This window comes from Vipera berus (genome assembly GCF_964194415.1).
Source record: "Vipera berus genome assembly, chromosome: 3".
NCBI classification, from domain to species: Eukaryota; Metazoa; Chordata; class Lepidosauria; order Squamata; family Viperidae; genus Vipera; species Vipera berus.
This window is the reverse complement of record NC_138204.1, coordinates 75934332-75949740: the sequence shown is the minus strand read 5'-3', so window position 1 is coordinate 75949740 and position 15409 is coordinate 75934332. Positions and strand designations below refer to the sequence as shown.

Here is a 15409-nt window from a genome sequence, read left to right as displayed (position 1 = left end):
CCCACCTTCGTCGCCACTGTTAAGTCCGGATTGACAAGCAGAGACAGCGAGGTTTAGCAAGGAACATTTATTGAACTCACATATGTCAACTGACTAACTAACGGTTAAACACTACCTTATATACTAACTGTTATTCAAACGTAACCAATCCCCGGCTTTGAATCTGTCACCGAGAAGTAACAGCCAATGGCTGCTCTGAGTTTTCCCTCGGAAGGAGAACCCTCCGTAACTAAGGACACAACACAAAATGAGATGAGTCAATGTTCCAGTGGATGCACTGTACAAAGCCCTAAAGATGGATAGATGCTCTAAAGTAGAATGTGAATCAGAAGAATTTACAGAAGATGATGGTTATCGTTTATAATACAGATTGCGGCACTCACACAGCCTAGGGATATTAAAATGTTAAAAATTCCAGTGAGCGCAGTTTCATTCCTTTTCAAGCACTAATAGATTTTTGTTTACGAGGACCTAATACAGTAGAAAAATAGGGACCACTACGGTGGGAAGGTAACAGCGTTCCGTGCGCCTTTGGCGTCTAGTCATGCCGGCCACATGACCACGGAGACGTCCTTGGACAAGCGCTGGCTCTTCGGCTTTGAAACGGAGATGAGCACCGGCCCCTAGAGTCGGAAATGACTAGCACGCACGTGCGGGGGAACCTTTACCTTTTTAATACTCAGCTATCACCCAGACCAAGAAACCTCGCCATATCAACCAGATTATGTATTTTTCTTAATAGTATATAAATTGGTATCACAGTTTTAAAAGAACTGGTTATTCTTTTTATATACACTGTCTCTTCTTTAATTCCCTATTTGCTAGCCTTAGGTCATGAAAATTGACAAGCGCAGCATTTAGCACTGGAAACACCCAAACAAAAGCTTTGCACCTTTTCTTCTACGTTGGCTCTAGGTTAATATTTTCATCTTCAAAATTAGGATAAACTTTATTTTCTTCTCTTTCTCTCTTTTTTTTTGCCAAGAGAACCTATTGCTTGCATATAGCAATTTCTTCTTTAAAGTCTTTATTTTTCAAACCTGGCAACTTTTAAAATGCGTGGAATTCAACTCCCAGAATTCTGCAGCCAGCATACTAGGAGCTGATACCCACACATCTTAAAGTTTGAAAAGCACTCTTCTAACTCAATCCACACAGAACTATTCCATTCCCCATTAAGTGTCATGTTCAATTTGGCTCAAGCTTCAGACAGACGAGACTAAGAAAACAGAAAGGCTTAAATTTTAGCCTTACTGACCCAATTCCTCCTAGTATTATTACATTACTAAGTTTTTCCTGCCAAATTTTCTTTCAATTATTGTGCCTGAGGTTGTGCTGTTTTTGGCAGGATTCTGCTATTTTGCAATGCCAAAAACATTATTGCTAGTTCTTTTCTTGTGTTCTTCTGCTTTTCAGTTAAAGAAACTATAGCTTAAGAAATAAGGAATGTAATAGATCAGACATGTCCAACACAAGGCCCGGGAGCCGGATCCAGCCCGCGAAGTGGTTTCATGTGGCCCGCAAAGCCATCCTGGAAACAGTGAGGGAACGGCCCCCACTGCCTTGGCCCTGGCCCAGAGACCCTCAGATCTGTCCCACTCCTGCCCAGGCCCCCATAGGTACCCTTGATGCGAACGATGTAGAGCTGGCCACGCCCACCCAGTAGGCCATACGCACTCTAGCCATGTCCACCCAGTAGGCCACGCCCACCCTGGCCATACCCACCCGGCCCCCTGAGGGCAACTGCAATGCTGATGTGGCCCTCAATGAAATTGAGTTTGACACCCCTGTAATAGATTGATGGACTTGAAATTGTTTGTGATTCTTATTTAATATAAATTGTGTATTCAAAATTTGAATTCAAAGAGAGAATTCTATCAGAGATTGTTTGATAATTCAAGGCTAAATTTCACTTGATGGAGGAAAAAAATAAACCAATAGGGGGAAAAAGATTACTGAAAACAGCAGATTTCCCATATTAAATTGCTTTGAAAAGCATATTAACACTGTAATATGGTGAGAGTGAAGCCAGAGATCTAAATCCAAAAGTACCGTATTTTTCAGACCATAAGACGCACTTTTTTTCCCAAAAGTGGGGGGGGGGAAACGAGGGTGCGTCTTATGGTCCGAAGGTGATCTGTATGGCCAGCCCCAACCTCTGCAAGTGGAGCACGAATCGGCACGTGCTGAGAAATGCCGATCTCACGCTCCTGCACTCTCCCTCGCTCAGTTTCAGCTTCCCTTGCTACAAGAGAAAGCAGGCTGAAACGGAGTGAGGGAGATTGCCAGGAATGCGAATCGGCTGATCTTGCACTGCTGCAATCTGCCTCGTTTCAGCCTGCTTTCTCTTGTAGCAAGGGAAGCTGAAACCGAGCGAGGGAGTTTGCAGGAGCGCGAGATCGGCCGATTCGCATTTCTGGCAATCTCCCTCACTCCGTTTCAGCTTGCTTTCTCTTGTAGCAAGGGAAGCTGAAACCGAGCGAGGGAGTTTGCAGGAGCGCGAGATCAGCCGATTTGCATTTCTGGCAATCTCCCTCACTCCATTTCAGCTTGCTTTCTGCAAGAGAAAGCCGGGCTGCAGGGCCGCCTCCGCGGGTACTGCTCTAATGCAGAGAGGGAAGGACAAAGAGGGAGGGAAGGAAGGAAGGAAGGAAGGAAGGAAGGAAGGAAGGAAGGAAGGAAGGAAGGAAGGAAGGAAGGAAGGAAGGGACAATGGGAGAGGGAGGGAGAGAAAGAGAGAGAGAGAGAAAGAGAGGGAGAGAGAGAGAAGGAGATAGATTTTTTTTTCTTGTTTTCCTGCTCTAAAAACTGGGTGCGTCTTATGGTCCGAAAAATATGGTAAGTTAAAATAGATACTTAGCCCTGGCAATACGTCAGAGGTCTTTAATTTCTAGGAAAATCGTATATAAATGTTTGCAATATTAGATACATACATGACATTAGCATTAATACTAATAGGGAATAAATGGTTAAATAGTAGAAGTTGTAGGAACCTTGGGAGATTATGTAATTTTACAATTCACTATACTGCAGACAGGGAAAACTAAAGGCCGTCAGATTAGAATTTCAGACTTGAATGCAGTTGACTTCAGTAAGCTAAAAAGGAAAAGGTTCCATTGATGGAAATCTTGAGGGAGAACAATATTTAGCAAAGTTGAGAGATCCTGAAAAATGAAATAAATGAGGCCCAACCAAAAAAAGAAAGATAGGAGATACCTGGTGAATCTGGTATAGTTGCATAAAGTGCTTTTTGACAAAATGAAAAACAAAAAGATCCAGTTTTAAAATTAGAAAGAGGCATATAACTAAAACAGATTATAAGGGAATAGCCGAAATCTGTAGGGAAGGCTAAGGCTCAGAAAGATTGCAACTGAACACCAAAAAATAAAAAAGCATTATATAAATATATGCAAACAAGAGGGAAGTAAAGGAAGCAGTGGGCATGCTGCTTGGAGAAGATGGCAAGATGATGATAGCAACAGGGACAAAGCATAACTACTCCATTCCTATTTTGCAACTGTCTTTGCACAAAAAGAAAAAGTGGTCCAACCTGCCAGAAGCTGCATCATTGTAGGGAAGTAGGTGGCAGAAAACAGGCAAAAAACCCTTCCCAACAATATGTAGTTGAATCTCAAGAAATGCAAGGTTCTGCTCGTAGTAGCAACTTCAAGATAAGCGGTATTTAAATAAGTCGAGGCTTTTCAACCAGTGGTACAGGTACCACCTGTGGTACATTGGCACCTGGCAGGTGGTACGTGACCATCCTAGAAAAGTGGTAGCGGGGGAGGGGAATGGCAGCACTGCACAAGCCTGAGCGAGAGATGGCTGGAGCTGCAGGGCTGTCAGGGCTCAGCAGACTGCCAGGATGAGCGCTTCTTTGGGGCTGTCAGGGCTCAGTGGAAGCGCCAGGATCAGTGCCAGGCTCTAGGTGGAGCTCAGTGCTGATCCTGGCGCTTCTGCTGAGCCCAGAAGAAGCGCTGATCAGCTGGAATGTTGCAGCATCTCCAGGGTCTTGTGATTTACATTCAGATGCTTGGCAACTGATTCATGTTTATGATGGTCAGAGTGTCCCAGGGTCATGTGAAGTGACCAAAACCTGCTGCAACCACCCAGCAGAGATGGGGGGAATAAAAACCAAACACCCCCACCCCACCCCACCCCCGCTGCCAATCTTCAACAGAAATGTTCACAACAATGAAAACCTCGGACAGGAGGGGAAGAGTGCCACCGGGCGGGCAGGCAGGTGTCTTGCTCGGCTGTGGCTTAGGGGGCACTTTTTTCAGTGCCATTGTAACTTCGAACAGTCACTAAGTGAACTGTTGTAAGTCGAGGACTACCTGTACTTCATCACTTTTTTCCGGGGTTGTTTTTTTTTTTTGGTCATCAACTTTTTGACACCTTGCTAGGCGACTGGTGGTACTCGGACATTGCCATATCCTAAAAGTGGTACAATGGGTGAAAAGGTTGAAAAGCCCTGAAATAAGTTACTGAAGATGGAAAAAATTTTTGGAGAGCCTTCTCCTGATTTTATAATGCCATTATAATTTTAATTGTTTTTCCACATTTGGCGTAAGCCATCAAGAGTCTTTTGGAATGCAATGGGATAGAAATACATTTATCTGACTAGTGTTTGTGAGACGTATCTGGATGTCCTGAAGGAACACAATGTAAACATAAGCCAGAATTGTGCTAATCATATACTTCTATGAACCTTGGTGGAGCAGTGGGCTAATGCCTCCTTGAGTAACACCAGCTGCCTGCAATTAGTGCAGGTTCACATCCCACCAGGCTCAAGGTTGACTCAGCCTTCCATCCTTCCGAGGTAGGTAAAATGAGGACCCAGATTGTTGGGGGCAATAAGCTGACTTTGTAATAATGCCGCTGGGGGGGGCAAAAGCCCTAATAAGCAGGCATATACATAGAATGAAGGCTATTGCTAAGCACATTGATTTGTGCTTAGATTGTAAGCCGCCCTGAGTCTTCGGAGAAGGGCGGGATATAAATGGGATTAAAAACAAAAAACGTCTCTGCCACCTACATTAGATGATGTGATCTAATTAGGAACACTCTACTTGATAGAAATTCTTTCTTGTAGTCTCACCACAGACCCCATCCTGCCAAGGAAAGGACTGAACAATAAAATACCCAAGAACTCAGGAGAATGAAATATGAATCTGTCCTTTTTGGAGTTAAGTGATAAATATGGGAGATCATAGACTTATCCTTATATATATTTTAAAGGAGCAATAGTAGAAGCTGAAAAATATGCCTCTAGAGTTGAACAAGGGTGTCCTCTGGGTTCATCTAAGACCTACATTTGACAGCTTTGTGTGTCCATAGCAAATAGGAATAAAGTAATTAAAACTTCAGTTATGGCAAGTATTACAAAAGGGCATGTTAGGTACAACCTATTTAAAAACCCTTTAGCTTTTTTCTATAAACTGTTGGGAAGTGCCTTACAACAAGAAGTTGAATTTTTCATGCCTGGGACCACAAATATATAGCTATGATAAATGTGTAAAAATTAATATGCTATTTCTTTCATAAAAGAAGAAAGATGTCTTTTTAAACAATAATTTGTAACATTATTCTAATTATGGCTCAGACATATTATGAAATTTATTCAATAAAATAGTAGAAGTTACTAACTTGACAGGAAAGAAAAATTAAAATGGGAACTGATGCTAATCATGGGATATGTGCATCAATTTCAACATGTTACAGTACGATTTATAGCATGAGATCAAACACCCAAGCTCCTTCCTAAGTTCCTCTACACCAGGGGTGTCAAACTCAATTTCATTGAGGGCCGCATCAGCATTGAGGTTGCCCTCAGGGGGCCGGGTGGGTATGGCCAGGGTGGGTGTGGCCTACTGGGTGGGCGTGGCTAGAGTGCGTATGGCCTACTGGGTGGGCATGGCCAGCTCTACATCGTTCGCATCAAGGGTGCCTATGGGGGCCTGGGCAGGAGTGGGACACATCTGAGGGTCTCTGGCAGGAGGAGGGTCTCTGGGCCAGGGCGAAGGCAGTGGGGGCCGTTCCCTCACTGTTTCCAGGATGGCTTCACGGGCCGCATGAAACCACTTCGTGGGCCGGATCCGGCCCCCGGGCCTTGTGTTTGACATGTCTGCTCTACACGGTGCTAGAAAACTAAATTAAAAGGTAACTTACCTCAGGAAATACATTCAAATGCAATATCAAAATAATAAGAATTCTGATCTCTGGTGATCATAATTTCAGAATCATAATTTGGTATTAGAAAAATGACCTGCAGAGTCATATTTTGGTATTAGAAAAAACATGACTTACATTTCACAGAGATGAGTTGCTTGGTATATTTATAACCAATTCTACCCAAGCCTCTGGCTGCTAGTTTATCAAAAGTAAGGATTCACAGTGTAAGGAGAAATTATCTATTGCCTCTGATAACTAGATAAAGTCTCCTCCCACTTGAACTCAATTCCTGGTGACTTCATGAAGATGCTCATATAGTTTTTTTGGCTACAAAACAGAAGTGGCTTGCGATTGGCTTTTTGTGGATGTTCAAGTTAAAGTTCCCAATCTAACCTACAGCCCAGGTAATCACTAATTGTCTCCCATAGAAATACAAACCAGATCCAATCCTACCAAGTTTCCTAACCCAGGTAAGATCAACAAGGTATTACAAACTGCTAAAAACCTCTCTTGACTTCAACCAAACAAAATGACTATTTGAAAAGCAAATTTCCTAGGAACAAACTGGTATCAATATAATAATTCATTTTCCTAAAAAAAACCAAAAAACCCAAGAGGTATATTCAGGTAAGTCTTAACATGATTTGCTAACAATATGCTGCATCATAGTTAAGAATCCACCAAACAGTTTATACTTAATTTTTATTGAGATTCATTTGACATTTGATTGGCCACTACCTATATAGCTATACACACTGGCTAGCAAACATCAGGACTTTATTTGCATATATCTATTTTAAAAAAATACTTCAAATATTTTTGATGCTTACTTTCATGATTATAGAAATAAACCCAACTCTGTGGGTCTCTTATGGAAAAGTATGAAAGAAAAATACAAATAATTAATTTACCATTATCCCAGAGTCCCTTAGTTATCAAGTGTAATAGTTAGTTCAGCCATCTCTAACTAGGGGTCTCCCAATTTGTTGGACCATAATAATTCTCAGTTAGCACAGGTCATCTCTAACAAGAGTTACAATCATGGACATCTGGAGGGCACAGAGTTGAAAAAGGGAACTGCATTGTGTCAGGAAACATGGAAACTTAAAAACAAAAAAACAAGAAAACTTGCCAGCCTCATTGGCAAAGGACGCTGGATCAGATGCTCCAAGGGAGGCTTCAAATTCTTCCTGAAGGCGGTAAGCTCTCTGGAGCAAAAGTTCAAGCTTATGTATAAACTCTGCACTAATGATATCCTGTAAATAGACATTACAAGATATAAAATAACATTTTAAGCAGCTAACGGAAATGCTGAGATGATTTGCTCACTTGATTAATTTACTGTGGTGATTAATTATTTAGGCTACACCATATGCAAGAACAGCAGGACCAGAAGAATTAAATAAAGCAGCAGTTAGGTTATTTACCCACTCAAATTAATCAATAGCAACATGTTTACTTCTAGATATATCCTACAGGGGGGAAAAATGTGAAACGCACACAAAATTTTCATTTGAGCTCACAGACGTTCCATAGACAATATACGTGTTTGTAATACAACACAAAAGATATGTAAAAATACATCACTTGAAATGTTTATTTTTTTCTCTCTCTGATTTTATGTATAATTATCTTTAGTGCCTCAAAACCATTATGGGCAATCATCAGATGAACACAAGTTTTGGCACATAAAATGTTTAAAATATTTCTGATGTTAAAATTATAACAAATATTACAACTTGGTATTGAGGGAGAATGACAATATAAGCAATGTATTCTTGGGGGAGGATTCATTTAAATGGCAGATACAATCTGCCTTTCTCAATGTGTTCAGTGGAAAAAGGAATATACAGTTTTAATATGTGTATCCCCCCCACCCCATGCTCATATAACAGCATAAAGTTACCTAACAAGCAGCAAATGCTGTGTGTGCTGACATCTTCTTACCTCTATATTTTCTTCTGCAATAGCATCACCTGCTCCAAGCTTGATGGCACCACAGCTGGCTTCATCCTCAACTTGTCGGTTCCGAAATGTCAATGCCTGTTCCCATCGTTGTAGTGCTTCTTCAAATAGCTCCATCCCTGAAAAAAAATGGTAAAGTTTCCTTATATCACACATTTTCTTTGTTTTACCTGCAAGTGTGAATCACTCTCCCATAAGCACACTGTACTAGATGTCCGGGGTAGGAAATCTTGAGAGAGCGTGTCAAAATTCTAAACCCCACAAGAAATCTGCATTCAATTAGCTGTCTTTTCCTCCCATTTTATTTTCCTGAAGGTGTATTTGGAATACAGCTCTTAACACCCCAACAAGCATAGTCAAAAGGGTTAATTAGATGGATTTAGTTTCCATCACACCGAAGTGTTAAGAATAAATACCTCATATTCTTAGAAGCATAAGACTGAGTGGGAATATTCAGACCACGGGGTTCAACCTTCTGCTTTGGGCAATAATCCATCCTAAACTAATTCAGGGATTTTAAGAATGCTATAATGATGCTTTTGAATTTTGGTGTTGGACAAGATTCCTGAGACAGCCAATTAAACAAATAAATGGATCACAGAACAAATAAAGCTAGAATTCCCAACTGAGGCACAAATGACCAGGTTCAAATTATTCTACTTGAGATACAGTATATGAATACCCAGCTCTCGTTAGAAATCTCTAATTTTGAGAAAGAAAGAAGAAAGAAAGAAAGAAAGAAAGAAAGAAAGAAAGAAAGAAAGAAAGAAAGAAAGAAAGAAAGAAAGAAAGAAAGAAAGAAAGAAAGAAGAATCAGCAGCTAGGTGGATGGACTCAGTTACAATGGCAGTCAGTACACTATTAAAAGACCTGAAAGGTCAAGTTAGAGATAGATCATCATGAACAAAATCTACATGGTTGCTAAGAATGGACACTAACTTGATAGGATAGGATATAATCAATAAGAAACCATTTTGTGAATCTGCATCTAATACTTTTACACAGCATCTATTAAAAAAATCAATGCACCCATATCTTTTATTTAAAAAGGCATACTAGTTACAGTATTCTTTACAACAGCAAATATTTTTGCACTGAATGGTGAAATGTTTTATAATCTATTTATTTTATTTTGTTATACCATACTTCTAATAAAAATAATAATAATAATACCATAAATATTACATATTTACCCATCAAGTATAGGTTTTCTGGAGTAGTTACTGGAATATTGACTAGCTTGATATTATCTTCCTCTGCTTTATCCCAGGAATTAGAATTCACACAAACACAACTAGGACAAGAGGTGGCACTGTGGGCCTAATTTGAAAAAAAAACAAAACCAAAAAACATGTGCATGTAAGCCAAAGGAAACATAACAATTTATTTCTAGTAGTTGCATTTTACTTTTGGTTTCATGAAAAATAAGTACAAAAATGAGGAAATCAAAAGAGCCTTGGTGGAGCAGTGGGCTAATGCCTCCTTAAGTAACACCGCTGCCTGCAATTAGTGCAGGTTCGAGTCCCACCAGGCTCAAGGTTGACTCAGCCTTCCATCCTTCCGAGGTAGGTAAAATGAGGACCCAGATTGTTGGGGGCAATAAGCTGACTTTGTAATAATGCCGCTGGGGGGGGGGCAAAAGCCCTAATAAGCAGGCATATACATAGAATGAAGGCTATTGCTAAGCACATTGATTTGTGCTTTAGATTGTAAGTCTTCGGAGAAGGGCGGGACATAAATGGGATTAAAAAAATAATAATAATTGTGGGCCTATAATAACTGATTTCCCTATTCTAGGAAAATAAGTAACCATTTCTTTGGAAAATATTCATGTATTATTTTTAGTCAAATGCTTTTTTTTAAAAAAAGAGAAGTATGTGAATATAGCACTTGCTTTTTATAAAGAGTTCCTCAAGCAGAGAAAACAACCCTCTGTTTTTCATTCCTAAAATACATACAATAGTTCTCAATAGATCACACTTACTGAGGCCAAACTCTGCACGGAACCAGAATATTTATTGAAGAGATCACCACTGGCATGGATGTAAGATTGAAAACCTTTTTCTTTGATGGAATTCAGTGAAAGTGTTAGATTTTGTCTGCTACTGCAACAACTAGAATCTGTGGAGGTAAAGAGGGTGAATAATAGTGTTAACTTACATGCATCTCCTTTTCCATTAACTAAGGAAAAAGACTTTAGAAAAATCTTAAATTTTAGAAATACATGTATACCCTATTAATGCTATATAATGGATAATGAGATATTATATATGTGAGCCTTGATCATCATGTTTTTGTCTATAGTTTTCTGTAGGAAATCGTGCACATTTTATGGACAACATGATTTGAGGATGCGAAGTAAAGCTACTATTCGGTGCATGGTATTTACTTTATTAGTATATATTACAATAGAGCTAGAATTATATGGAAGCAAATTCAATTGAAAATGCAGAGGGCAAAGGGACAAACAGAAGGAAACTGCTGCCATGGCAATCGTCAGATAAGCAGGGCTTGAACCCAGGTAAAGTAACTTGAGAAAACATCTCAGATAAGATACTCCATAATTCACATGAAATTAGACTGAGGAAGGGAAACTTATTCAGACTTGCAAGATTTTTATAGGAGGACTGGCAGAGCGAGGGGGATGGGTGAAAAGGGATTAGCCTAGAATTAGAACATTGTCACAATTGAACAAAGTTCATCCAACCTTGACTGCCGTTAACCCTTATAAAACTCTAATCAGGTACTGACCATTACCGTGTTTTCCCCAAAATAAGACCTACCCAAAAATTAAGCCCTAGCATGATTTTTTAGGGTGTGCCTAATATAAGTTCTACCCCAAAAATAAGCCCGAAGGGGTGGGCATTGCTAGCACAGGAGGCAGCAAGCACATGGAAGCCAATGGTGTCTGGCAGCAGCTGCAGCCCGTGCAATGCAGGTAAGTCCGAGGGGGGAGACAGAGGCAGGGGGAGGCAGATGACCTGGATGTTCTGTGCGGCTTCCTGGCTTGCGGGAAGCTCGCATGGCAGCACCAGCAGCAGGCAGAAGCAGAGGCATGGGGGGGGGAGGCAAGTGATACTGACATACCACCCATTCTGTCTCACCATCTCTCGGCTGTGCTGGGGTAGGCAATCTTGATGCGCTGCCCACTCCGTCACATCTCTCGGCTTGCTTGCGACTGCAGCGTAACATAGGCAAGCCGACAGACAATGGGACAGAGTAGGCGGCGCTTCAGGATTGCCTGCCTCCCCGTGTCTCTGCTTTTGCCTGTGGCTGCTGCTGCACGAGCTTTCCACGAGCCAGGCAGCTGCACAGTGTGTCCAGATTGCCTGCCTCCCTCCTGCATCTGCCTCTGCACTCAGACTTACCTGCGCTGCGCCAAGGGGCTGGTGGCCTGCTGCCAGACACTGTTGACCCCCACACGCTTGCCACCTCTTGTGCGTGTGGCAGGGGTGGAGCGCCTGGCCGGGCTGATCACCCTGATACTGTGTTCCCCCCCAAATAATTTTTTGGTGCCAAAAAATATAAGACAGGGTCTTATTTTCGGGGTAATATGGTAGTTGAGAAAGTTCTTGCACATTGGCTTTTAGCAGTAAATCAGTTAAACTGAACCTTCACATGTGGACCTTGTTTTTCACACTTGACAATTCTGTTACTATAGCTGTTACAATAAAAATAGTCCTGACTTATATGGTATTGCTTTCTTAGTCTGGTCAACCTCATAGGGCTAGATTGTACAAGAGTGAAATAATAACATTATTTACATTCCACTTGTAATCCAATACTTCATTCATCGCATATGAACATTTGGAACTACGCTCTATTTATCCAGTTATACTTGTTTCCATGTACCGGTAGTCCTCGAGTTACGAGTGTAATGGAGCCTGCCTATTCCACTCGTAACTCGAAAACTCGTAGTGTGAATCTCATTCCTTTAGTGAGATCACTCTCTTGCTCGTTAAAATGCACATAGCTCGTTAAGTAATGAGGTATCTCAGGGTGGGGAAGGCCATGGAGTGCCTAGTGATGAAATAGGCTCCCAAGGTCTCCCCGACCCACTAAGATTCCTTATGCTTCCCCATTCCTTCCTGCCACGCCGGACTCACCTGGAAAAGATTTGTTTCCTCTCTGCCACGGTTCCTGCTACTGCTCTGATCTGAGGCCAGGGGATGCGTCCATAGCCTCCCGCAGCTCGATCCGGGCTACAGAGGCCTGGAAAAGACCTCTGGAGCCCAGATCTATGGCTAAGGAGCAATTTTTGCCTTCCCTGCGGCCTGATCCAGGCCTCCAGAGCCCAGATTGGGCTGCTGGGGGCTACAAAATCGCTCTGCAGCCATGGATCTGGGCTCCCTAGGTTTGGAAAAGGTATTGGGCCATGGGGGGCTGCAAAATCACTCCACGGACATAGATCTGGGCGGCAGAGGACTTTTCCAGGCCTCTAAAGCCTGGATCAGGCTGCTGAGGGTCTGCAAAATCACTCTGCGGCCATAGATCCAGGCGGCAGAGGCCTTTTCCAGGCTTCCGGAGCCCCAATCCAGCTTCCGGGGGCACTTCGAAGCGTCCCCCAGCTTCGGTTTGGTTCTCTGTTGCAGAGAACAGAGGCCTAAAGAACCATAAGATCACGCTAGATCAGTAGTGTGAGATCTCGCTCCACTGATCTCACATCATCTTGAGTTATTTTAGGCCTCCATTCTCTGCAAACACATTGAAGGCCTGGAGCAGCCAAGAAAGTTAAGATTCGCCATCTTCGCAAGTTGAGTACTGAAGGCCTGGTGTCTAGGGAGACCCGTGGCGGGGGCGGGGAGGAAGGGAAGAACCTGGGTGAGTGTTGCAGAGCCACTGCGGTCACTCGTAAGGACGAATGACTGCTGTGGTGCCGTAATACTCATAATTTTGGGAGTTGCTCATAAGCACTAGGGGGCGCTCATCACGTAACTTTGAACAACTGTTAAGTGAACGCTCATAACTCTGGGATTACCTGTAATGGTAAATTATGCAGCATAGACCTCTGATGCTTCTTTGAAAGAAAGTCTCACTTCAATAAGGCTTACTTCCAAAAAAGTATCAAGTAACTGTCTTTGAACATTAGTTTTTCATAGAGAAAATGTCGCCTACTTTTCTCTGACCCAGATGTTTTTGCATAATCGAACATCAGATGGTCTGATTCCCATGGAGATATTTTCCTGGTTTTCTTCCCACGTTTTCTTTTGAAGTGATGGGCAAGAAAAAGCACTGTTATGGCACTTACTGCTGTTATCGCAAATAGTTTCTTTAACCCTGGTGAGATTTTAACCTTAAAACAAATAGTTAAAAAAGTTATATTACATTTGTGCAGAAATACAAAAAAAATATTTTTATAAGCATGTTACATTCATGTATTAAATATGAATTCTGCATCCAATGATGTAAGCACTTCTATTAATATATGAACCTCAATTCACATTCCTTAGCGTATTTTAAATGAAACTGTAATTTCAAAATTACCAATAATTTTAGTAACACAGCTGCCCAACTCTATGGCGAGTTACATTATTCTACTTACATTATACTTGAGACAAGTGCATTTGTTTGTAGTTATTTTGGTAAAATAAATGTTTTATTTTTTGCATTACTTCCAGAAAATCCAAAAAGTCGATTTCAAATGCCATGCCCTACTACCAGGGACCTCAAAATGTGCGTTTGTGCATGAAAAGAAATGTGAAATTCAAAAATACCACAATTTTCAATGAAGATCTAATGGACTACATCTATATGGACTACAAAAATTCATATGCTGATGGGAAGGAAAGAAGGAGGCACAATGAAAATCAGCAGTGTGTGGCAGGCAGATTGGGAAGTGGATGGAGCAAGATTGATAGGTGTTGATGGGAAAGTCATGGTGAGCTGGATAACGGGAAAGAGGGAGGAAAGTCACTGTAAATGTTATGGAGGGAAGGACAGGAAGAAGGCAGGCAACAGACCCAATGTGCATCTCTGCTTATGCGGTGGAAAGACTGCAAGGAAAAGAAGGCTTGTGAGAAAATGGGTGGGAATGTAAATACGTTTTATTTCTGCTCTTTTTACATTACATTGCATTCTCATTAATTTGCCGCTACAGGGGAAAAAAATCTGTTATTTTTAATTAAAGGGAAAAATGAATATTTTTCTGAATTTCCGGTTTTAATTATGAACTGAGAGTTTTTTTAAATGGCAGGGTTGGCTTAAGTGAGAGGGATGAGACTCCCTAAAAAAAATCAAGATGGGGTGTGATATCCAAAATTTGGAAACCCTCACTCGGTACTCTAGCCATAGTTTTATCATGTAGAACAGGGGTGTCAAACTGCCGGCCCGCAGGCCAGACGCATCACCAGGAAACCATGCCCGCAATGGCGAAAAAGCTCCGATATGTTGCACGACGTCACATGACGTCGCGAGTTTGACATGTCTGATGTAGAGATTACTTACTGAGAGTTCCCACACTACATGGGATGCAGCAAGAGGGGTTTGAGAGCCAAGGGTTTTCTGCAGGAGCTTCCTTCTTATGGAATGTCCTCCCATTAGACATAAGAATTGCACTCTCACTCCTAGTATTGTGGAAGTTTTTACAACATGGCTTTTAAAATATATATTAGGGGTCCGAGACAAGAATGGGAGATGTACCTGCATTGGGACGAGTCGTATATAATGTACATTTTCCTATATGTTATTCAAAGTTGCCTACTGGAAAGAAGAATTTGGAATCAGTCAATCCATAGAAGCTGGTAATGTTCCCACTGTTAAGCTTTTAGTGGTATGTAAAGTGAATAAATGGATCAAAACTATATGGGCAATATATAATTGAATCAAATGTATTTATTTATCCTATCTATACAGCAGCCCATCTGCCAAAGGCACTCAGGATAACAATCAAAAATAAAAACAAATCAAATATACAATCCATTACATTACAGAGAAAAAGATCAAGGTCAAGATTCTTAAAAAAAAATCTTAATAGCAAATAACAACAATATCAGAGCTCCATTAATACTATAGTCCCAGTTCCAAGAGAAATAACCAGGTGTTCTTGGCCTTCTGGAAGATCAGCAGCTTCAGGAATGCCCATCATCTCAGGGGGAAGGCTGTTTCACAAGGCAGGTGCCATGAGAGAGATGGCAAAATTCCTAGCAAACACCAAACAATACTGCTTCACCTATGGGAACCAGGGCATGCTCACTCTGCCCAATCTGATGGGATGAGCAGAAATCAACAGCCAAAATGACGGTCCCATAAGTAACCTGGTCCCATGCCGAGT

The 15409-nt window shown here is 41.4% G+C and overlaps 1 protein-coding gene across 7 annotated transcripts in view; it reads right to left on the bottom strand.

Annotated features, from left to right (window-relative positions):
* Positions 1-15409, bottom strand: part of MIGA1 (mitoguardin 1) — a 52707-nt gene that overhangs the window by 29817 nt on the left and 7481 nt on the right. For 6 of the 7 annotated variants that reach the window (XR_014025954.1, XM_081323982.1, XM_081323978.1 and 3 more), the window contains exons 5-9: positions 13255-13432; positions 10124-10260; positions 9333-9459; positions 8122-8258; positions 7307-7430 (exon numbers count right to left, since the gene is read on the bottom strand). Coding sequence is in view for 6 of the 7 variants with exons in the window: in XM_081323982.1 (XP_081180108.1) it covers positions 7307-7430; positions 8122-8258; positions 9333-9459; positions 10124-10260; positions 13255-13432 (703 nt within the window). In the remaining variant the exon portion in view is untranslated. Of the gene's footprint in view, positions 1-7306; positions 7431-8121; positions 8259-9332; positions 9460-10123; positions 10261-13254; positions 13433-14778; positions 14839-15409 lie in introns of all 7 variants that reach the window. The other variant, XM_081323981.1, reaches the window with a different exon arrangement.